Genomic DNA, 23937 nt, shown 5'->3' with positions numbered 1-23937 from the left:
GCCTACTATTTACAAATGTTTTAAATTTATTAGTAATTCTCTACTTTTATTGTTTCCAATAAGGGCCATCTGGGGCCCATTATGAACACCAGTAAGGATCTTTTGTTTTATTCATCGCAAAATATGCTACTAGTAATTTGTCTTCAATGGGCTCATTTGAGGACGACCTAGAGAGTGTTTGCCTGCTTGAAGATTTTTTAGTTTAAGTATTGTGTGCCTCCTCTCTGGGGTAATAAAGTATTTATTTTATGTATGTTCCAGCCTTCTTCTAGTCATTAAATACTTGTTGCTTGATTACACTAATCCAAATCTCATTTACTACTTAAATTTGATTACCGTAGTCTGGATTTTCACCATTGAAACTTGGGCCTTCATTTGGTTAATTTAAAATTGTGAATTTAAAGTTATTTGGGAGTAGGGTTCAGTAAATCTGGGTCATGGACACATGTCTTGTCCTATGCCCTCTAATGGAATCCAGAGATTCATGTAGGATTTCAGTCAAATAAGAGGATGATTGTATGCATTTCTGTCTACTAAATCACTTACACTGGGTGTTTCACTTAACTCTTCTGTGGATAATTTTAACTGGTATCAAATACAGAACCTAGTTAATAAATTAAAAGGTGAGCACTCTACCAACTGACCTACCCTGACAAATGCAGCTTTTAATCTTAACACTAACGGGGTCATTTTTATGCCTACGCTGGCTTTTGTGTACAGTTTAAATATTTAGATATTCATTCAAAGAAATATGGGTAATTGGACAACTTCATTACCTCACATTAGAAGTACAATATCAGTCACTCACCAGAAACAAGGATGGGTGTTTTCAATGAATCTAACATGGTTAAAATGGAGCTTGAACTCATATCTAAATATTGAATCAACTTAAAATAACCCCAGAAGTGGTTTAACTGATTAAGACCGGACCGCATATGTTGTTATACCTTTAAAACCAGAAAAGCTAGTCTAAATGGGTTAAAGTGTATCCCTAAAAGTGGCACTGTGCGATAGATTCCCAGCACAGCAGGACTTCTAACAATGACATATGCATTTAAAAAGTAATAATTGCATGGAAGCCAAATCTTAAATTGGCATAACAAACAGTCTTCCATTTAAGTTTGTCTCACTTTGGCTGCCATAATGTGTCGGCTGTTGGATATGTATGAAGGTTTTGTTTTTGTTGTATGGGGGAAAGTGTTATTGTAATTCCCTTATTGATAAAGGCAGCATATATAACAGCTTTAATCAACAGCTTTAATTGTGTACTAATAATGGCAGAACTGGCACAGTGGGTAAGTCATTTGTTACTCTTCTAGGCTATATTGGAATAAATAGTTAGCACAGTGTTATTAAATACTATGGTATTTGTCAATACTTTCTACAGTTGCCATTTGCACAGTACACATCTAAATCTCACAATTGATTATATTGTCAATACTTTCTACAGTTGACATTTATACAGTACGCAACAATCTTATAATTGAGTCACTTGTTTGTCAACATCTGACGTTTTACTCTCATAACAGTTCCTGTGGTAATGTTGCACAGGTACAGTTTATCATAAAAAGTTAGCGTGGCATTGGTCCGACCTCCCGTTAGTCTGACCAATACTAACACTATTGCAAACCCTATTAAGCCACGGGTGATTTGTAACCCGCAGCACGGGTCGGACTAACAGGAGGTCTGACCAATGCCACTGGCAGTCCCTGTTCATAGCTACATAGTTTTCTTTAGGCAAAATGGTATCATTTGGATTTCTGTGTAGAACCCAAATGTTCTTTCGGCATCCACCAGGTCTCAATTGAAACACTTGTGTTGATTAAAGCCATACTTGTAGGCATAACTTTTCCCACAGTCCACACAGCTGTAGGGCTTCTCTCCTGTGTGAGTACGTAGATGCATGTTGAGAGAGCTTTTCTGGGAAAAACTTCTACCACACTCTAGACAACTGTAGGGCTTTTCCCCTGAATGTACACGCTGATGTAGCTTCAAGTATGTTTTTTGGGCAAAACGCTTCCCGCAAACTGTGCAGCTAAATGGTTTTTCTCCAGAATGTCTCCTGATGTGGACTTTCAAACTGCTCAAATAGTTAAATACCTTACCACAGAATAAACATTCAAACTGTTTTGGTACCTTCCCAGCTCTGTGCTGGTTTGCCAGTTCTTTGGTTGCATTAATTTGCATGTTGTTCATATAGTCTGAGTACTCCCCACTGGCTGTTGATCGATTTGCGTCATCAACAAGATTACCCATTGTTGATCCTTCTATCAAGCCATCCATAAGTATTGGTGGCGTGCCTGGTTGTGGTTGAGCAGAAGTTACTGGGAAGTTGTTCAAGGCCCCCTGGTGAAGTTGAAGGTCATTGACTGCTCTCTCATCCGTTCCATCCTCAATTGTTGCACCTCCTGTCAGAAACAAACAACCTGGATCAGTTTCATAATGACACATACGTTGTTTAATAGGTTTATTGTTGAATATTGTGATGGCCAAGTTAACTTACTCTTTCCGTTATCTGAAAGCCTCATCTGTTGGCCAATGGGCTGATCTTCATACATCTCCTCTTTAACAAATATAAGGTCTGGTTCACCATCCATCAAATCTACTGCCTAATAAACAATGAGAAAGATAGTTTTAAACATGGTTAACTTTTGTAAAAAAAGAAAAAAAAGAAATGAAAGATGAAATGCATATAATCCATGTATACACATTTATCATAATTTCCATATTCAGTAACAAATCCGTATGCAGCCCTATATTGTACCAGCAGAACACAGTGAAGTAACCGTTTTTACAGTTAGGGTGGAGCCCTATCTTCATATAATAGGTCCTCATTAATGCACCTGATAAAATTGTCATTGCTTTTCTACTCTGTCTCAGAAGGGCTGTGGAGTGTGGACACTTCAGAAATCCGCTTACCAGTGACATCACATTACAATGTTAGATTTGTAATAATGTGAGAACAAACATGGCTCCCATTATAGCACGCTAACTTTCCTTAGAACGCCTGCAGTTTCTATTAGCTTGGATTCCCCATTGATGATGTCACTGGTTTCTGAACTGCCTACAGACGACCTCTGAAAGACGACAGACACATTTGGTGCCATATCATGAGCATTAGTGACTCGAGGACCTATTATATGAAGACATGAATATGGATGAAGCCATCCTCCTAATGTATGATTGAATAGACCATTGTAAAGTGCTCTGAGTGCTTAGAAAAGTGCTATAAAAATGAAATCTATTATTAACATCAGACAATATGTAGATATTTTCCTGTATTAATTGTGCTCAGATGAGAAAATGTATAGAGAGATGGCCGTGTCAATGAGCTTCACGGACTAAACGTTACTGCATGGTGTGAGGAGGAAGTCCTGATGGATTGTTAACCCTTCTATATAAATATATAGTAGGGGGGGAAAGGAAACATGTTAAACACAGGTACAAATATTTTGATACCATGAGACCTAGGTAGGGCCCTAATTCTGAGAATGTCATGATAAGTGAACATTCAATTAAAATGGCTGAGCTTGTAAGTTATTTTCACTAAGGTTGAAGTGGTTGGATAATGGATACTATACATCAGGGGTTCCCAAACTGTGCTGTGGTGCATGACTGCCCTCTAGCTCTAAGGGAGCGTGACATGAAAAGAGTCATAGCGGTTTTATTGTGTTATTTAACACAAACGACTAAATCTAGTAAAAACCTCCAAAATAAGTGCACGGCCAAAATCGTTTGGCGACTGCTGCTATACATAATGTATTGTCTGGCTCTATGGATGGGAGCTTAAAGGACAACTTTAGTTTTTTTCAACCAAGGTTCATGTTTTAGGTTGTTATTAGAGAAAGTAAAAGGTGAGTGTTAATTTCTTTTCATTTGCTGCTTTCTTTTGTTTTAGGGATTTTAGCAGTTTTTGACAGGGGGGCGGGGGCATTCGAGTATGGGGCTAAATATGTATTTATTTACAAAATATTATGGCGATTTATTATTTTATTATTTACTATAGTCCTAATAAACCCCAAGAAATTACATCTGGCCACAAAAGATCACAGGATCTACTGAATGTGACAAAATGACATATTGAGCCTATACACACAGTATAAGCCTTCCCCCAGTAGGCTACCTTCACATTCAGTAGATCCTGTGATCTGCTGTGGCCAGATGTAATTTCCTGGGGTTTATTAGGACTATAGTAATTAATACAAAGATAAATCACCATAAGATTTTGTAAAAAAAATACATATTTAGCCCCATGCTCGAATGCCCCCGCCCCCCTGTCAAAAACTGCTAAAATCCCAAAAACAAAAGAAAGCAGCAAATGAAAAGAAATGAACACTCATCTTTTACTTTCTCTAATAACAACCTAAAACATGAACCATGGTTGAAAAAAACTAAAGTTGTCCTTTAACCATCTGGCTTCATGATGGAGGCAGAACAATTTGCACCTCAACACCATAAAGACTGGAAATTATGGTAGACTTCTGTGGGACTCCCACTCAAGTGAGGGCACACATTCATCACCTAGAGTAGAGGACCCAGCAGAGGTCTTTCTTCCTACGTCGGCTGAAAACAAAATCAACCTGCCGCAGAAGAGAATTGTCCAGTTCTACACGGCCATCATCATCTAGTTTGCAAATTTAAGCCCAAATGAGCTGACCTCATCACATTTGTCATGACGGCTATGGCCCTTTTTAACCCAAGGAGTGTTTTTTGTGCAAAACTAACGCTTGAAATGGATTCAGAATCATGAAAATCCCCTAGTTTGACACATCACATGCCAATTAGCCTTATATAGGTTAATAGTATGGTCGCATAACCCCCTATAAAATAAATTGCTCAATGACAGCCAGTCAGCAGGTGGATTCATGAATGTATGTATATATAGAGTAACCATATTTAAAAAGAAAACCTACATATCAAATTTCCCACTCTATGCCCACGGCTGCTGGACTACAACTGTCTTTATCTCTCTTCCAGTCACACCACCCCCCCCCCCCCCCAATACAAACTGTATCACCCTACTGCAAAAGAAAAGCCATAAGGACTGTAAATGGGGTTGACTATATTCACCCCACCAATGAATTACTGTTACTGTGAGATACTGTTTAGAGCTAAAATGAAAACACTTCCAGACTGTATCCAAGGGTTGTTCACAATGACGAGAGCTGTTATTCACTCAGAGGAAAATGTATGTTTAACCCATTCTGACCTGAGATCAGATTCATACGAGTTTTCCACTGGACACACACTGGTCTGATCAACCCATTCTGACCTGAGATCAGATTCATACGAGTTTTCCACTGGACACACACTGGTCTGATCAACCCATTCTGACCTGAGATCAGATTCTAAAAAATGTCAGTCGTTGTTCGATTTCTTCAAAAATAGCAGACCTACAAGCTCGTATCGCGACACTCGGTGGCGCGATATGAGCTTGTAGATCTGCTATTTTTCAATAGCTAAAGCATAACATGATGCTAACACCAAAATGGGTGCCCGGTCAGAATGGGTTAAACAAAAAAAAGAAGAGATCAACATGAGAAGTAATTGTAGAACGATAAAGGGTGTGAAGCTATGGAATAGATGTGATGATGAATTGAAAGACTGTGGAGCTAAGGATAAACTTAAGAAGGTATTCAAAAACAAAGCATTAAATAGTTACACAGAGTAAAGGCTCAAATCAAGTGGCCATAGTGCTATGAAGTGCCATTTGTTTCTTGTGTGAAAATGTTACTACTGTGACTATTACTAGCATATTGTTTTGCTTGTTTTTTTTACTTGAATATTACATTGTTCAGTAGAAATAAGACACATGAACTGTTTTGTTTGAAAACCTGTAAAAGGGGTATACATATATATATTTTCATTTTTATTATATTAAGTTAACGGACAAAAGCCTAGGCTTCAGTCTATAGTCTATACCTTTGTTTTTCCAGAATCAGAAAAAATGATGAACTAAGAATGTTTTTTTTGTATGGAAAAACAAACAAACTAATAAACTAAACTAAACTTATGTAAGTGTGTGACTATGAATGAACTCCATTGCCATTGCCCACTTATCACTTATGTATACGCTTCCACTTCCATGTTTGATATCTGCTGCCAAGTTTGACGTCTCTTACACAAGCGACTGTGATATTCCAATGATGTCTCTCTGTCAAATGCGTTCACTGATAACTAACAACCTTATCCATTATTATGGATTAAACTTTAAAGTACTGTTTTTGCTCTCGTCTTGTATACAGTGAATGGGGACCCCAGCCCTGTTTATCCAAAGACAGACCACTCCCACGACAGACATGCTGAGCTCCATCCCAGAATGGGAAAATAAATCACTAAGAATAGCCAATCCTTTACTTGCTCTGATGCTCCCGTGTGAGTTTCTGTATAGAAACACGTCAACCTTATTTCTGTTTTTTTTTACTCATAGTGGCAACATGTCTATAACTTCCACAATACTTGCCAATGTTAACTGTATTGCTGTAGCCAGCTGTAACAATACACGCCAATGTTCTCTGTATCACTGAAGCCAGCTGTAGCAGCCTAGTTTACTACCACCCCCCACTGACATACTCTGACATTAATGGGTGGTGGAACAGCCACACACAGTTTGTATATATATATACACACACACACTGTATACTGTGTGTGTGTGTGTGTGTGTATATACACACACACGTGTGTGTATATACACACACACACGCACACACACACACGCACACACACACACACACACACACACACACACACACACACACACACACACAGTGTCTGAGTGTGTGTATAGCTGCAGTCTGCAGAGTGAATGTAAAGAGAATAGCCTGACCAACTGGTGAACCATATTTGGCTGTTCAACTTCCTTCACATTTGTTCTGTGGTTGTTTGCAGTTATAGTATACACAACTCTAAGTTTGGCTAGGTCCATCAGTCTGACTGTCCACTCCTTTGATCCCTAACAACAACTACTGGCTGGATTACATGGAAATTTACTACGCACCATAATGATCCCCAAGTTCAAAACTTTGGTCTACGTGGATAGAAATTGGATCGTTAGTTGAAAACCAAAATAGATCCACTCAAAAATGTTAACTCTTAGTCTTGGGTCCAGACAGAAAGGTACACAGACCTGTACTGATTATAGAGCAAAATGTCCACTTGTCCCAAATTCTTCTCCCTAAACAGGATATCTCAAAAACTGTCTGGATTGACTGAATTTGCCACAGAGAATGAATGCTACCATCTAGTCACTCAGTAGATAGATGCCCTCATGACCTTGTCTCTAGCGCCACCCTCAGCCCAAAATGCCAACTGCACACATCTCATCTAATGGTTCATGCTCACTGGAGAATAAATCTTACTGAGTTTGGTGGCCCCAAAACTGCACACCAGTGCTACTGGAAGCCCCCAGAAGTCCCATGTTAACCCAGAAATGTTGGTTAGTATAAACTTTTATGATTCAAATGTCAAGGCTGCCTTAGAAGATGAGATTAAGCTTGGTTGCTAAAAGTTGCACGTTGAGCAATTTGAGTTATTAGCATAATATGTGACCATACCCAGACCATACCCTGTATAAGGCAAAGAATTGGGCTAAAAACAGCCATAGCCGCTTGCCCAAATATGCTGACCTCATCACATTTGTCAAGACGACGATGGCCATTTTAAGGCCAAGGAGTGTTGTTTTTTTTTGCAAAAATAATGCTTGGAATGGATTCAGCATCATGAAACCCCCCTAGTTTGACATGTCACATGCTACTTAAAGGTATATTCAGTGATTTCACTTAATTCAAATATCACTTATTTTTTTGTTTTGTTGTGATAATCCTCCCTACTATAGAGTGTGCTGGCCATATAAGGAGTTCCTCCCTGTCCCCAGTTAACCCCTGGGGGTCAAAAAACCTTAGGTTTCATTTTTGACTCTATCCTGATTGGACGAAAGGCTGGGTCCCACAGCCAAAAACGAAACCTAAGGTTTTTTGAGTGAAATCACTGAATATACCTTTAAAGCATGATGAAAATTTCTAAGCCTATAGATGACATTTGAATCATAAAAGTTTATACTAACCACCATTTCTGGGTTCATGAACATTCCAGTATATTGAAAAGAAAATGGGCCTCGTCCTTAGTTCCTTCCTTCACAGGTCTTATCAATATTATTATTGTTCCATTCTGGTCAGCATGCCGATATTGTGCATGTTGACTCACTGGAGACAGTCCAGCACTCGCTACACCAAATCAAAGTGTGGTCAGGTACCCTCATGGTTCCTTGGGGGGGTTCCAAATGGTGGTCCTATAAATTAAAAGGTTTGAAAACCACTGTGCTAAACTAGTAAATGGAACAGAGCCTTTATTAGTATAATTTGTAAGACCTGTAAATTAAGTAAGAAAGAGGCCCAATTTCTTTCCAATATGGCTGCTGGCAGTCAATGGACCATGGGGGGAAGATATAGAACCTTATGTATAATAATTGAATGTCCATCAAAGTAAGACATTTATTAAACTTGCATAGCATAGGGAAAAGCTTGACATGAAATATTGGCTGTTAAGGGGAAGGGCTATACTGTGTTGTGCATGGTATCGTTTTCTGAAAAAAGCCAATCTACAAGCTCACAACGAATCAAGCTGCAACTGTAGATTAGCCATTTTCAGTGCACTATGTAGTACTAGTTAGTGCACTTCGCAACTAAGTATAAATCTGTCTTTTTTTAACATGTTTTGTTTTTTATTAAAAGGAGAGAAAAAAATAGACGTGACTGTGTTATGCACATACTAAATAATACATATAGTAGGATGGTCCTACTAAAAGGTTGCTCTACCACTGCCAAAGCTTTAATAGTTTACATAGCCAACCTTTAGTTTGAAACCTACATATTTGTTTTGGCTAGTTTGGATTACTATTATAGTGTTATTGTTATTATCTAGCCGTGGAGGACATTGTGAGAAGTGAAAGGCTGATTTATAATTTGCGAAGTGCTCCAGTAATCATTCCCCCCGGCCCTCATGGTTATCTAACCTGTGGTGGTGGCACTGGTGGGCCATTGTTTCTCAAAGTAGAGGCTTCTTCTGTGGCTTTGCTCGCAGGGGGCAGCTTCTCTCCTCTCCATAGATCCATACACCAGTCTTTTCCAAAAATACCATCGATGGCTGGAGCCGCGGCAGGCTGTTGCTGATCTGTATTACAGGACAATACATGTCAAATACAATAATAAATGCGTAATAAACCAAAGTGATCCTACTGCTCATTTATACATGGCTCGTCAGCGAGTATAGTAGGATATTAACCCCCAGCATCCATTATTCGGGGGGGGGGGGGGAGGGGGCATTAGCCAAAAATAGCCCGGTCTACAAGCTTTTCACGGAAATCCAGGTCAGTTTCACTGAAGAATAGAGGGCTTTTTAAGTAGTTAAAATACTAACCGCGCACAAATTTCTCCGAACCCCCAGCAGTTCCACTGTTCCGATGGCTGACATGGTTGCTGCTGGCGTGTGTGGTGGTGGTGGTGTAGTTGTTGTGGGAAGCAGCAGCAGAACCTCTGGCCGCTCTCAGCTGGATCTCCAGTGAGAAGCATTTCTTCTTCAGGGCTTCGTTCTCGCTCCTGTGCTGGGAGATCTCGCTGTGGAGAGCGGACGAGCACTCGTCGGCGAGGTTGCTCACATCGACCAGAACCGCCTTCGTTAGCTTTTCCAGAATAGCGCCCAGCTGGCTCCGAAAACTTCTGTTCGTTGTGTCGCACATCATGTTGTTGACGACACGAGCGAGCGCAACTGATAGTGTATGTTTTTTTTTTTTAAAGAACTAAAAAAAAAAAACGTCTAGCCAATGGTACAGCCAGACAGACAGACCGTAATAAACCCTACTTATAAATAAGGTCCCTCTCCTCCTCTCACTGCCGCAAGGGATTGTGGGGGATGCGAGACCAACAAATGATTCGTCGCTTTTGACCGTCTATGCTTTTGACCTGGCACCGCTTAGTCTGACTAGTACATAGACTCATTAGACTGTGGGTCTAGTCTATGCTTTTGACCTGGCACCGCTTAGTCTGACTAGTACATAGACTCATTAGACTGTGGGTCTATAGTCTATGCTTTTGACCTGGCACCGCTTAGTCTGACTAGTACATAGACTCATTAGACTGTGGGTCTATAGTCTATGCTTTTGACCTGGCACCGCTTAGTCTGACTAGTACATAGACTCATTAGACTGTGGGTCTAGTCTATGCTTTTGACCTGGCACCGCTTAGTCTGACTAGTACATAGACTCATTAGACTGTGGGTCTAGTCTATGCTTTTGACCTGGCACCGCTTAGTCTGACTAGTAGACTCATTAGACTGTGGGTCTATAGTAGCCAGCCCATATAGAGCCCCATTGTGAACCCGCCCGGACATGTTAAGTACACCAACGTTTTATGTTAGAAATGTTGAGTATGGGTCTTGGGCATAGAGTTATATATACTCTAAGGTCTTGGGTCCCCAGCATGTAGAAATGCTAACTTACATATGTTGAGCAATTTTCATAATTGGCAAGAAAGCCTGGGTATCGAGGCTATAATTGGCATAATATGTGACCATACCATTAACAACCTATAGAAGGCAAAACATTCCAAATTTCATCATGCTTTATGTAGCATAATGTATGTCTCTAAATGTTTTGATGAATTGAACAATGTGGACCCTGTTGTAAAGAAGTGTAATGCTTAATTGGGTCGTCCACTCACAGTTAACAGTCTTTGTATTGAGTTTGTGCTTAAAATGTACTGTAAATTCTACAAACTGTTAATAAATATTTCAATCAATCAAAAAACGTTTCAAACCCTATGTTCACATCCCTATGTTCCCCAGGTTCTATGTTCCCCACTTACGTTAGGGTTTAGGGTTAGCATTAGGTTTCTGGTTTAAGGACTTCAGTGTTTTGTACTATACAATTGTATAAGTAGGCTACAGAACAAAGAATGTTTGTTTTTGCCATCTTTGTCTGAGCAATTATGTTTTAGTTTATTTTATGCTAGTGTAATTTTTTTGTTGGCTAAGACTAGATAGTTTAAGTAGCCTAGGCAGGCTAAAGTTCAATGGATTGTTCAAAGAATCAGAAAATTAGTAACACTAAGACTAAGGGCCGATTCATACTCCTATTTTACCGCTGTTTCGGCGCTGTAGTGCCTAAATGATTTCGGCTCCTCAGAAATTTTCAGTAGCACCAAAGAGCCGACTTTAGGACGGTATACCCGCCCCCCCAAACCTCAAATCACGTCACATTGTAGGCTCTACAGCGCCGAACCGACTTTTATTCGGCTCTAAAATATAGGAGTATGAATCGGCCCTAAGTTGTTAAAATACTTTTAGTCTTACTAGGTTAGGTTTCTGGTTTAGGTTTATTTTAAGTGGGGAACAAAGAACCTTTTTTGCATGGTGGGGAACATAGAACCTGGGGAACATAGGTACGCTCCCCTGTCAAACTAGGGGGTTTTCATGATGCTGAATCCATTTCAAGCATTAGTTTTGCAAAAAAACACTCATTGGGCTAAAAACGGCCATGCCCACTTGCCCAATTGTGCTTACATCATCACATTTGTGATGACGGCAATGTCCGTTTTTTTTGCCCAATGAGTGATTTTTTGCAAAACTAATGCTTGGAATGGATTCAGCATCATGAAAACCCCCTAGTTTGACACGTCACATGCTACTTAAAGGTATATTCAGTGATTTCACTCAAAAAACCTTAGGTTTAGTTTTTGGCTGTGGGACCCAGCCTTTCGTCCAATCAGGATAGAGAGTCAAAAACGAAACCTAAGGTTTTTTGACCCCCAGGGGTTAACTGGGGACAGGGAGGTACTCCTTATATGGCCAGCACACTCTATAGTAGGGAGGATTATCACAACAAAACAAAAAAATAAGTGATATTTGAATTAAGTGAAATCACTGAATATACCTTTAAAGCATGATGGAAATTTGAATATTTTGTCTTCTATAGGTTGTTAATGGTATTGTCACATATTATGCCAATTACAAAAATTGCTCAACATATACAAGTTAGCATCCGGCAGTTTCTACATGCTGGGGACCCATACTAAACATAAAAAGTTGGTGTACTCAACATGTCCAAGTTCACATTCTGGCTACTAGACTAAGGGGTTTAATAGATCATGTATACGGGCGGATTAACCCCCACAAGGACCCCTGGGCCGGTAATTATTTGGGGGTTGTGTTTTTATCATCTTTTTGACATAAATTTAACTAAATCAACGGCCAATGAAGGCCCTCAAACCCAGTAACGTGCAGTCCAATTTCCCCAAGGGCCCCTGAGAGCCAAGGGCCTCTGGGCCCACGGCCCCACTGGCCTGAGTTTGGGCACGAATGGGTTAAACACACCCCACCCCCAGCCCCCACAGGCACCCGACGCATACGCTATTATTTATATTGTACATGTGTGTGTGTGTGTGCGTGCGACCGTGCGTGGGTGTGTACAGTGTGTGTGTGCGTGTGTATAAAGACACAAATATGCAATGGAGGTAAAGCTACTTTTCTGAGCACCTGTTTGTTCAATGTTTCTTGAGTGAAGGTTAGGAAGGTCATAGGATAGGTGGTCATTCATTTACAAGCAGCCTAATTATAATCGAGATCTAATTTGCAATGAAGGTCTCCTGCTGTAACTAAAGATTAGCCCTGATACGTTCCCTCAGTCCCTACACTACAGAATAAGCAAACTGAGGGAAAGTATTGGGGCTACTGTAAGATATATTACTTGTGCTGTTGTTTGTTATTGCAGTGAGAAGAACTATCTGTTAACAGCTCAGTTAGCCTGGATATGTACATAATTAGGCTAGTAACAGTTAATAGGAGGGACTGCTAGTTCAAAATAACCGATTCATGGAATGGAGTGAGTTTCCCATCTTTAAAGGACACATGTATTTTTAATACTGTAGCCACACTCTCTCTCTCTCTATATATATATATATATAAATAGGCGGTGTGAATATAGCATCTATGTCAGTTACTACTTCAGTTATGGCACCATCAATAAAGAAAAGTCTCAACTTTGAATATGTTCTAAGAGCCTGTGTGTGTTTGTTTTTTGAGTGAATGGTGGGGTAAAAATATTTTTATTTAAAGGACCACTTCACCACTTTTCAACATCTTCATATAATCGGTCCTCACTAATAATCATGAAAAAATGGCACAATTGTTTTCTACTCAGTCAGAGGGCTGTGGGCAGTTTAGAAACCGTCTTACATCATCATTAGGCAGATTCTTTTTTAAACAAGATTATTTTACAAAAATATTTAGATTTTTATTATCGTGAGAACGATGGCTTCCATTTTCGCATTGCAACTTTTCAGGACTAGAAAGCCTGCAGTTTCTATTAGCTTGTATTCCCCATCAATGATGTCACTGAAAGACGGTTTCTGCCCACAGCCCTCCTCCTATGAGACACAGACCGAGTAGAAAAAAATTGCGCCATTCTTTGATGATGATTATTAGTGAGGACCTAGTATATGAAGATAGGTCGAAAATTTGTGAAGTGGTCCTTTAAACTATATTCTCCAACAATCTAAATTAGATTAAATTATCGTCCCCACTGGTTGGGTATCGTGCAGCAGTTGAATGAGATCTTCAATATGGAGTTTGAACCCGACCCTATGTGTTTGATTCTTGGGCTGCCTGATGACAAGATTGTTAACAAGTTCCATACACGTCTGTTTAATCTCTTAATTTATGCGGCTAGGAAAAATATTCTGTTGTCTTGGATTGATGAGAAACCAGCACCAACAAAAAAAGGATTGGCACAAACTAATCATGCAGTGCATGCATTCCTGACCTGCCTGCTACGCTCCACCACAGATACCTTCTATAAAATATGGGACCCATATTTGAGATTTGTGGGCCCTCAGTTAGCTACAGGTACCACCTTGACCATAGGGTTCCTGGACAGAAGCGATGCCTCTAACCTTGATGGATAAAGTTATGTATGTATGTATATATATGCATATCTTTTATTTTATTTTATTGTTTAATTGAGTTGTTAACCCAAATAGACTTTCAAGCATCAAACTGAATGTGTCCATATTTGTATATTATTTTTGTATTTAATGTTTTTGTGTATAACTGTGTCCTTTGTTCCACAACGTGCCTGAGCTGAGCTGTCTGAGCTGTTTTTGTTTGTTTGTTTTGTTTTTCATGTCTTGTCTTTGTCATTGTCATAAAATGTAAAAATCAATAAAAATATTATTGAAAAGACAAAATTATCGTCCCCGGCCTATAAGATATTATGCTATCAGGTGACTGGTTTGCAAAAATAAAGCATCTGTCTCAAGGCTCATACATAGTCTGGTTTTACGGTGGTGGGGTGACCACCGAACTACAACATGACATCACGAGCCGCGGTGAAGAGCAAACCACCGCCACCGCTCCAGCCCTTCTCTCTGTTTTTACTCACCACCGCTCAACATTATTTCAGCTCCGGTGGTCAGCTCACCACCGGAGCGGTGGTCACCTTACCACCGAAAATCCAGACTATGAATAGGCCTTCAGTTGTTGATGCTCACTGCAGTGTGAGTTGTAGGACTGGTACTTCACTGAATATAGTTCAAAACAACGATTCATAAAAAGATGAGCTTCCCATCTTAAAAGGATGGTGTATTTTTAATACCCATGCTAGCAACGGCTTGTTTCATTAAAACAATGTTGGTGTATGGTTAGGAAACATGAAAAACAGAATGCATTACTATTTAACAGCATAAAGATGACAATATCCACCAGCAGAACCACATCATATACTCTGTTGCATTATTGACCTACTAACCATTATTAAAATGTAATTGTATAACTGCAGTGCCTGTCAACTCAAACCTAAAACAAAAGATAGCTTTATTACAATGTCATTTAAAACTAGAAAAAGTGCCCTTCTGGGCACAGGTCTCCACCAGGATAGGAATGTAGGGGAGTTGGCATACAAAGTTATCCACAGATCCGTGCAGTTAGAGGTAAAAACACTTTTCGGCCAGTTATAGCGCCACCTTGAGGCTGAGTTGAAATTGTTCATGTGGCATTTCGTCCTCGGCCTAGTGGGAATGTGGGTGCACAATTTCACGCGATGTGTTCATGATTTGCAGCATTTTGTTTGAAACTGAGCACTCCTGTGAACTTTGGAAGCCAATCTTAACCAATCAGGATGGAGTCTGAGAAATCTGAAAGACCGGTTTCGTTGAATGGCTCTAGAGAGACTGTGTACCAATTTGCGTGATGTTTGGACAAAATCTGTAGGTGTACTGTGCAAAAACTTGTTTTGCACAAAGCGGCCTCCTGGTGGCGCTATAACAGGCCGTTCTGGAAAGTTTGGGGCAGAGGTTCATAGTTGGCATCCAGGGAGTGTGTGTGCAAAATTTGGCATCGACCGGGTTAACAGTGGCCGAGATTAGCTGCTCACGGACACACACACGGACACACGGACGGACGGACGGAGTGCAAAACATACACTCCCCCCATGCCTTCGGCCTGGTGGAGACAATGAATGCCGAAATGAGTTAGGGTTGACCGACAACAATGTTTGATGAGCCTGCATGTCCGTTTGTCCCTCTAAATATCGGTAGGCATACACTAGATTCAGTATACATGTTCATACTAGGATCTATATGTACTGCCATGTGTTTTTTCAAATTGCAATTCTTTGTGAATCCTTTACCACATTTTATACAAACAAAAGGTTTTTCTCCAGTGTGAGTGCGTTGATGCATATCAAGAGTACATTTCTGAATAAAGCCCTTCCCACAAATAGGACAGCGATATGGCTTTTCTCCTGTGTGTGTGCGCTGGTGTGTATAAAGATGCCCTTTCTGTGCGTACCGTTTTCCACACAGTGTACATCTGAATGGTTTTTCTCCGGTGTGACTTCGTTGATGTATTTCAAGCTGACTGAAACATCTAAAGTTCTTGCCACATTGCAAGCAGCCAAATCGCTTGGCAGCCGAGTTCCGTAAACTGTGGACCTTCACGTTCTTTGCCATGCTGAAACTTTGGGGGGCAGCATTTCGGCCAGTGGATTTCTCCGCCTCTAGGTTTGTGTGTCCCGGTGTAAGCTGTGCATTCTGGCGCACAGAGTGTGCAGTACTCCATTGTGTGTCCCCTTTCCCTGGTCCGACCAACGATGATCGAGAGCCCTGGATCACAAAGTTGTCCGTAAATATATGTTGTTGATCTGAGCTGGTTTTGAGGTGCTGGACATCCGAGTTCCTCTGCTGAGTATCTGTGGCCATTTCAATTCCTATTGAGAGAACATATTGAATTAGGAAACGTGTCAAATATTAAATTACGTGAAAAAGAATTTGCTTGATTAATTACCTGCATCCTTGTAGGGCTGGACAATATAGCGTTATTATATCGTGATGAGACTAGATATCGTAATATCATGATATGGGATAAGTGTTGTTTTGTGTAATAAGTGTTGTTCCTGCTGCTAATCACATAAGCCCTAATTTATACTGTTCAGAAATAACAAAGTAGCAATTTCTTGATATTTTAGAACAAAGAAACAAGAAAGAAAGTGTGATATTTGATTTTGTCCATATTGCCCAGCCCTGTGTTCTTGTAGGGTTGGTAGTTTTTGGTGATTATTATTGCTTTAGAGATTCCCAACATAATGTTATTGCTTATTATTATATCACACCAAACTATGGCTGCAGTCAGTGCAGGCTGATAACTGCAGGTGGGAGCAGCCCCCTGTTTCGTGCAGCCAGATCAGCCTAAAACATGTAGTAGCTTACATCGCCTTCCGTCTTGACGTTGGCAGGCCGGTCCGTCTTTGATTCATCCGATTGGAGAGAAAGCAGCAACTATCTCAAGCATTTATCTGCTTTAAATACTTTTTCTCTTTTGGTGGTGCCCTGGCACAACAAACTGCTCCATTCCCATTGAAAAGGATTGGCAGAATAGAATAGAATCCACTGCATTAGGCAGCAGAATCAAAGTTTGGTGTGACCATAGGCATATACTATGCCAAAACTTAAAAGAGCACTCACCATTTTCACCTGTCCTTTCTTTTGGTGTCACACTGTCTCCATTGTCAATCTCCACTGGCTCCTCTTTTACCACTATCAGTTCAGGCTGCTCTCGGACTGCATTTGTAAGCTACAGAGAGAGTCGTATAGAAATGACACCCATTAGAGGGGAACATGACAGTGCATTGCACAAATACAGGAGAACGGAGCACTTTTGCAAAGTGGACACTGCAGATCTGTATGCATTTTATGATTTTAGTATGTTTTTTTTTCTCTGTGTATGCTATAAACATACTACTAGATTTACCTACACTTTATTGTGTTGTTACTACTGTCTATTAGTAGTAGTATGAGAGTTGTACTACAACTTATCGAGTGCCACTCACAGCATTGTAGAAAAACATTGAATTGCAAATAGCCTACACTAGGTATGAGGCTATGAGCATGTGTCAAAGTCTTTGAATCTTGAATCTGAATCTTGTGTCTTAAAGTATCATTTTTCAGACATTTTCATAAACAAATTCTTCCTAAATAAATAATCTTTTACGGCATTTTTCCTAAACAAAGAACCATTGATGCTTGTTAGGCCACTCAAGAATTGAGTTGTGGGGCACTCTACTGAATTTGGACAACTGCCCCATGCCAGTATTCTACCCATTCACAGGCAATTAATTCTGGAATGTGTTGAATGACCACTTTTTAAACAGATTGAGTTTGTTTACTAACTAAATATGTAAATATAACATCATATCAAGCATAAACTATTTTTCCAATGATGTATTGTGCAAATCCTCTCGAACAACAGGCAATGTTGTGTTGTCACAGGAGACATTCTAGGGCTACTCTAACATGTATTCTTGACAAATCAACACTGAATGTTGTAATTCACCTCATGATGGTTTTCTAAAAAAGAAGAAGAATGAAAACCATTACACTGCAACATATTTTAGAAAGTCCTTACTTCAACAGAAGAGTCACTTTGACGCAAACAGCCCATTGCAGCAGATGAAGATATGCTTTCCCATGTACTCTCACTATAGATGCAAAAACTCCAGATTAGATCAGAAAATCACCACTACCAATCACAACAAGCCATGACGAACAGGTGTTACAATTACTGTAATAGACACACGACAGGTAAATAGGCCTACGATACCTTTTTATTAGTGTAAGTCCTGTCCCATCTGGCTCCACTGTTCCATAAGAAATGTTTTCTGAACCATCTCTCATCTTAGCTGCTATAACGTGTCCCGCGGTGTCCTGCCTGCGCCCTTGTGCAATCCAGAGCAAATTCTCCATCAGTTGCAGTTTTTCGGCAAGAGACGAGATTTCATTCCGTCCTCGTGTTATCTCTATTTTCAACATCTTTGATTCGATCTCAACCAGTTTGCTTATTTCCAGCACAGCTGTTTTTGATAATGCGTCCATGATGGAGACTAGTTGTGATTGAAAAGAGAACATTGTCGACATCTTTCTTTATTTTTATTTTACATATATATATAATATAAGTCGAGATAATTGCAAAACAGAAGAGCAGAATGACGGGAAGTAATGTCAACCAGATATGTATACGATAAGAAATGTTAGATGTGTGTGTGTGTGTGTGTGTGTGTGTGCATGCTCAAAGGCTAAGCGTGGTATCTCTTCCAAAATGGCATCATTGTTTCCATCTACAGGGTGGGAGGCTGCATCACAAGTTTGTTGTTTATATATATTTTTTTAATCAAAATTGTCTTGTACAATTTATGTCCAGTCCGTAAACAGTAAACAGTACACACACATTGGAAGACTTGTGTGGGAAAGTTTAATGTAAAGATTTCTAGTTTCTACTGACTGGCTGCACTCCATTTACCAGAATGCTGAGCGGTACGTAACCAACGTGATTGGCTAATGCCGTCGTTGACGTTCAGGAAGTAAAATCGCATTAAAATGTACCGACAAAAAATCATCCGCATGAGAAGAACTTGAAGAATCCTGGCAGTAGGTAATATCACTATTTTTCATACTTTACTAATGCTTGATCTACTATTTTGACAGGGAGACAAGGTCTGCTAAAAGGATGAAACCAGAAAAGCCTTTCGGCTTGTTTCCATTGCTCACTTAAATAGCTTGATTTTAAAATAATTTATCACTAGGGAGACATTAGATTAGATGAGGAAATAACTTGTTTCAAAGAAATGGAAAAAGAGTAATGTATGCCCAGACTGCACAGACTTAATGCTCCGCCTCCGTATCTCTTTTACAGAGTAAAACAGCAAAGTGTTTTGCACAGTATTAAAGAGATGCAGATGGAGCTATCTGTGTGGACTCTTTATTTTCTTTGATACATAATCTGTCCTTCACCAGCAACTACAAGGATGAGCATAACTGATAACTCTGCCTTTTTTTAAACGGCTTGTTTCCTCATCTATATTTGGTTATTTCCTCATAATTACTACCTCCTTCCAAAAAAGGTAGTTGTTCAATACTCTGGTTTGCTCAACATGACACACATGAACACAGAATGTGCATGCAAGAAAGAAAGGCCCCAAGAAATAAGTGATTTTTATAAGATGGACTATACTGTAAAAATGTGAACCTTGCACGTCTTTGTTTTCTATTAAGAAGTATCTGTGTAGCCTAGCTACATTGCATTCCTTGCAGTGTCACTAGTGTTGCTCATGTGTTCATTCCATTGTCGATGCTGAAACAATATATTGTGTAGCCCAGCCCTAACCCGTTTGTTTCCTGCTCTCATGTCCAAACCATTCTGTTTTTGTCACATAGGGGTGCAATGCCTGGCAGAAGAGTAGTCGTGTTTCCCTCATCAGCAGAGCTTGGCCCCGTGCTGGCTCAACTGATCGCCTCTCGGGCAAAAACTGCCATTTCGTCTCGTGGCCAGTTCACACTGGGCCTGTCAGGTGGCAGCCTGGTGTCCATGCTCAGCAAGGAGCTGCCTGCTCTGTCAGACTTGGACTGCAGTAAGTGGGTTGTTGGGTTCTGTGATGAGCGCCTGGTGCCCTTTGATGACCCAGAGAGCACCTATGGACTGTACAAGGTATGCATTCCAAAAATGTATTTAACTCATTAACTAAGGAGTTATTATGCAGCAAAGTTTTAAAATGTCTTTATCTCCTCCTAGAAGCAATTGTTTTCCAAGATTAATATCCCTGAGAGCAACATATTGGCCATAGATCCATCTCTGCCAGTGGACAAGTGTGCAGAGGATTATACACAGAAACTGAAGAAGGTACAGATTTATTTGTTATAATACATGAATAATAATAATAATAATGAATCGTGATTCTCTAAGCTTAATATTCTGTTTGATACACAATATTATTTTGTTAATCTATTGAAAACAATGCTAAAAACAAATCAATCAATCAAATATAGCATAGCATTATAATAACGGGTCTGCTAATGAGCTAATCTTGTGTATATAATGTGGAACATGGAAAAGAGAAAAAGTCAGATGCTTTCAAGTTTGATTTCCGTTTCCTTTTTTGTTATCAAATGTTTTTTATTTAAGACAAAAGTTGATTTCCGTTTCCTTAATTAGATAGAGAGACTTTTATTGATCCTGCAGGGGAAATTCAGTTGTCAAAGCAGCACAGCAGGCAGCAGCTATGAAACACAGGACAGATAGCCAGATACAGCTAGGAGGAGTATAGAATAATATACTAATACAAAATAGTAGCAGGTAGTAAGATTAAGAAAAGAGTACTAGAAACCAGGAGATATTGGTAAACTACATAGTGAAAGCGCTATTAACAGGTGTACATTGATTTGGGGAGCAGATTGTTATCGAATTTGTCTTTTGAGTTCCTTTTTAATTGCCAACAGGTAGACTTGTACTGATGTTTGATTAAAGTTCGTGGCAGATCAGACACTGTGTTCGGAATTTTTGAGTGGTGCAAGTTACCACTCCAAGGAACAGCAATGTCCGTGTTAAACTGTTAACCTATGTCCGTGTTAACCTGTTAACCTATGTCCGTGTTAACCTGTTAACCTATGTGTGTGACTATGAGTAGCAGCAGGGGCAAAAGAAACAGAGAGAGATAGTGCTGCACTGTTGCCTGCTAAGAGAGAGAGAGAGGGGGGGGGTGCAGGGGGAGAGGGGAGTTGCACCACTCGGTTCAAACGGGTGTGATTATTTTTTTAACAAAATGGGTGGTAGCCGATCGTAAACCAATCAGATTGGAATATGAAAACTCTGACTGATGCATCTTGATCACATGACTTCAGACATTTGAGACAGTATTGTTTTTAATACTCTTAAACGTGCAGGCATTACCGACTGATGACTTTCCAGTGTTTGATATGCTACTGTTGGGAATGGGACCTGATGGACATACCTGCTCCCTTTTTCCAGATCATCCTCTCTTAGAGGTGAGAACCATACTGACTTGCATAGTTTCTTCATATGGATGTAAATGAGGATATTTTATGAGATAACTTCTGACAAGAAAGGGAAACTAGGGGTGGAACAGTTAATCAAAGTAATTGATTTAATAAATTATTGAAAATTAAAACTTTTTTTTTTTCATACAGAAAATAGCAGATCTACAACATCACAATGTGTTGTGAGCTAGCTTGTACACCTTGTAGATCTGCTATGTATGACATTATTATAAAATAGAGCTTATAGCTGCACCATTTTTTTACAATGTCCTTCTCAGTTATTTGCTTTGAAAAGTAATTGATCAAATACTCATCAATAATCAAAATAATCAATAGTTGCAGCCCTAATAGAAATTCTCTACATTATGGGAACAAGGTAGCCTCTTCTGTATTTCCATTTACTTCATATTGTCAGTGAAGCACAACTCAAATCAGCATTTGTGAACATGAACAGAACTAACTACTTACTGTCTTGCACAGCCATTCACTATTTAGCTAAGAACCAGCTGATAGATATAATCAGATATAAAGTGCAGTGTCCCTTAGGAAATCACTCACTGTATTTTTCTATGAAATGAACTAGAATAATTCAATGGAAAACATAACCACAAACAGCAGTTAACGGGGTCTAAGCACAGGATAAGATGACAAAGGTGACTTTCTTTCTTTTTTTCCCTTTCCTTTCCTTTTTTTTGCCTGAGTAGTGTGGGAGATTTCCAAATATCTGCCAAGTTTGGGAAATGTAGATGTTATGGTTAGGGTTGGACCCTTAAAAATAACATGAAGACAGAAGTAAATATATGGCTCCTCAAAGTTAGTCTCCCACTTACTGTCCAATATAATTAGCAACGTGAATGGTATTGCACTACATGGTTCCATCTATGTTATGCTGAACTGAAACTCTGTCAGAGGAATTGGACAGATATAAAATATTTACCATTTCCTATTTTGAAACTCTCTAATAGAAATACAGTATATACACACACACACACACACACACACACACACACACACACACACACACACATGTACATATTCTCAATGTATATATAGATATGTATATGACTATATGTGTGTGAGTAAGCCTGCAATTGAAACTCAATTTGGTTTTTAAGGCCTACTACTAATTAAGGTCTGGCAGCATGCCATTTTATACTCTTTACTGTGGTTCTTGATAGGCTAATTGACATGATGCATGTCGGGCATGCATGAAGACAGTCCAGTAGTCCCTCTGCCTCTACTATGTTTGTAATGTATACTACTACAAATGTGTGGCCATTTTCATGATGTTTTCAGAACACATGCATCATATTAGTGTCAGTTACATAGTAGTCTTCTTGTCCTGTGGCTCTCACAGGGGCTTTCTTGTTGCCACTTGTATACATTATAGATGATCGGTCTGGGTTTGGGTGTACCCCTAATTTAGGAAACTGAGAAGGTTGTGGCCCCCATCAGTGACTCTCCCAAGCCGCCGCCGCAGCGGGTGACCATGACTCTTCCTGTGGTGAACTCTGCACGTTGTGTGGCCTTCGTATCAACAGGGGGCAGCAAAGCACCTGTGTTGAAGGTAATGCACTGAGTTAACACATTCTGACCTGAGATCAGATTCATACGAGGTTTCCGCCGGACACACACTGGTCCTGATGAACCCATTCTGACCTGAGATCAGATTCTAAAAATTCTTCGATTTTTCAAAAATAGCAGACCTACAAGCTCGTATCGCGCCACTCGGTGGCGCGATATGAGCTTGTAGATCTGCTATTTTTAAATAGCTAAAGCATGACATGATGCCAACACCAAAATGGGTGCCCGGTCAGAATGGGTTAAGATTTGAATGGGGTAGATCTGAAAAAGAAAACTACAATAATTGATAAAACATTGCTATTGTGGTAACTTTGACTATTGTCTTTTTTTTTTACCCACAGGAGGTGCTTGAGGGTAGAGATGGTCCAGCGTTTCCAGCAGCCCGTGTTGTTCCCAGTCAAGGAGAACTATTCTGGCTCATTGATGACCCAGCTGCTTCTGCTTTAACTATCCAAGTAGAGAGACCATGCTCAGGAGACAAACTATAGGCCCTTTCATCTGCATGGACTGAGGAATAAAGATCGAGTTAACTAGCCTTATTGAGGGCAAATGTCTTTAGTCATATTCGTCTGTTTCCCAGGCTAGGAGTTAACATAATTATTTGACATTCCAAATGACTGAAATAATGAAAATGAATCAATTCCTACTTACACTTGATTCAGTTGTGATTGATTGTAAATGAGAAATATGAAATAATAAATACAATTTAAAATATGAAATGTTCATCATTTTATGTCCTTCTGAATTATGCTTTTTGCCTATTTTGTAGATGGAATCTATGAAATGTAATTTCACTGATTTTCTGTGTAGCACATGAAGACAATTGGGAAAGCTACCAGCCAGCCAGTCCTTTATTAATTCCAGTGGGGAAATTCTCGTGTGTGTGTGTGGCAATTTTTATAATAAATTATGTAATTAGAAATATCATTAGTTTTGCTTCAAATAAACCACACCCTGTCCCCAACTTTAGGTGTTAATTTGTAGC

At 39.6% G+C, this 23937-nt stretch overlaps 3 protein-coding genes across 5 annotated transcripts; 1 reads left to right on the top strand and 2 right to left on the bottom strand.

Moving 5' to 3' along the window:
- Positions 1–75: 75 nt before the first annotated feature.
- Positions 76–9865, bottom strand: LOC310869040 (uncharacterized protein). The gene is made up of 4 exons (XM_083779617.1): positions 9415–9865; positions 9011–9168; positions 2504–2609; positions 76–2408 (listed from the first exon to the last, which is right to left on the bottom strand). Exons 1-4 carry the CDS (start codon positions 9734–9736, stop codon positions 1801–1803), a joined length of 1194 nt encoding a protein of 397 aa, XP_083635743.1. The 5' UTR covers positions 9737–9865; the 3' UTR covers positions 76–1800.
- A 5638-nt stretch (positions 9866–15503) lies between these two features.
- Positions 15504–18575, bottom strand: LOC310869469 (uncharacterized protein). Of its 2 annotated transcripts, XM_083780222.1 has the most exons (5): positions 18142–18575; positions 17947–18019; positions 17007–17115; positions 16135–16252; positions 15504–16098 (listed from the first exon to the last, which is right to left on the bottom strand). In XM_083780222.1, exons 1-5 carry the CDS (start codon positions 18453–18455, stop codon positions 15516–15518), a joined length of 1197 nt encoding a protein of 398 aa, XP_083636348.1. In that variant the 5' UTR covers positions 18456–18575; the 3' UTR covers positions 15504–15515. The 2 variants fall into 2 exon arrangements, with proteins under 2 accessions (XP_083636348.1, XP_083636347.1); XM_083780221.1 differs by having other exon boundaries at positions 15504–16252.
- Positions 18576–18836: 261 nt separating this feature from the next.
- pgls (6-phosphogluconolactonase) lies at positions 18837–23658 on the top strand. Of its 2 annotated transcripts, none has more exons than XM_083780884.1 (6): positions 18837–18969; positions 19752–20022; positions 20107–20214; positions 21255–21356; positions 22795–22935; positions 23294–23658. In XM_083780884.1, the coding sequence occupies exons 2-6, from the start codon at positions 19759–19761 to the stop codon at positions 23438–23440; spliced, it is 762 nt and encodes a 253-aa protein (XP_083637010.1). In that variant the 5' UTR covers positions 18837–18969; positions 19752–19758; the 3' UTR covers positions 23441–23658. The 2 variants fall into 2 exon arrangements, with proteins under 2 accessions (XP_083637010.1, XP_083637011.1); XM_083780885.1 differs by having other exon boundaries at positions 18840–18965.
- The last annotated feature ends 279 nt before the right edge of the window (positions 23659–23937 follow it).

Source organism: Protomyctophum parallelum (genome assembly GCF_964188405.1).
Source record: "Protomyctophum parallelum genome assembly, chromosome: 13".
NCBI lineage: Eukaryota > Metazoa > Chordata > Actinopteri > Myctophiformes > Myctophidae > Protomyctophum > Protomyctophum parallelum.
The sequence above is the reverse complement of the archived record's forward strand: the minus strand, read 5'-3'. Positions and strand labels throughout refer to the sequence as shown.

Bases quoted from the DNA above. Each gene is read 5' to 3' on its own strand.
- LOC310869469 (XM_083780221.1), bottom strand. From the start codon at position 18,455: ATGTCGACAATGTTCTCTTTTCAATCACAACTAGTCTCCATCATGGAC. The intron at 18,020-18,141 runs GTATCGTAGGCC...TTGCATCTATAG, and splicing joins GGACTTACACTAATAAAAAG to TGAGAGTACATGGGAAAGCA. The intron at 16,253-17,006 runs GTGAGTGCTCTT...TTCTCTCAATAG, and splicing joins AGAAAGGACAGGTGAAAATG to GAATTGAAATGGCCACAGAT.
- LOC310869040 (XM_083779617.1), bottom strand. From the start codon at position 9,736: ATGATGTGCGACACAACGAACAGAAGTTTTCGGAGCCAGCTGGGCGCT. The intron at 2,610-9,010 runs GTTAGATAACCA...ATTGTTTATTAG, and splicing joins CACCAGTGCCACCACCACAG to GCAGTAGATTTGATGGATGG. The intron at 2,409-2,503 runs GTAAGTTAACTT...TGTTTCTGACAG, and splicing joins GCTTTCAGATAACGGAAAGA to GAGGTGCAACAATTGAGGAT.
- pgls (XM_083780884.1), top strand. From the start codon at position 19,759: ATGCCTGGCAGAAGAGTAGTCGTGTTTCCCTCATCAGCAGAGCTTGGC. The intron at 20,023-20,106 runs GTATGCATTCCA...ATCTCCTCCTAG, and splicing joins GCACCTATGGACTGTACAAG to AAGCAATTGTTTTCCAAGAT. The intron at 20,215-21,254 runs GTACAGATTTAT...TTAAACGTGCAG, and splicing joins ATACACAGAAACTGAAGAAG to GCATTACCGACTGATGACTT.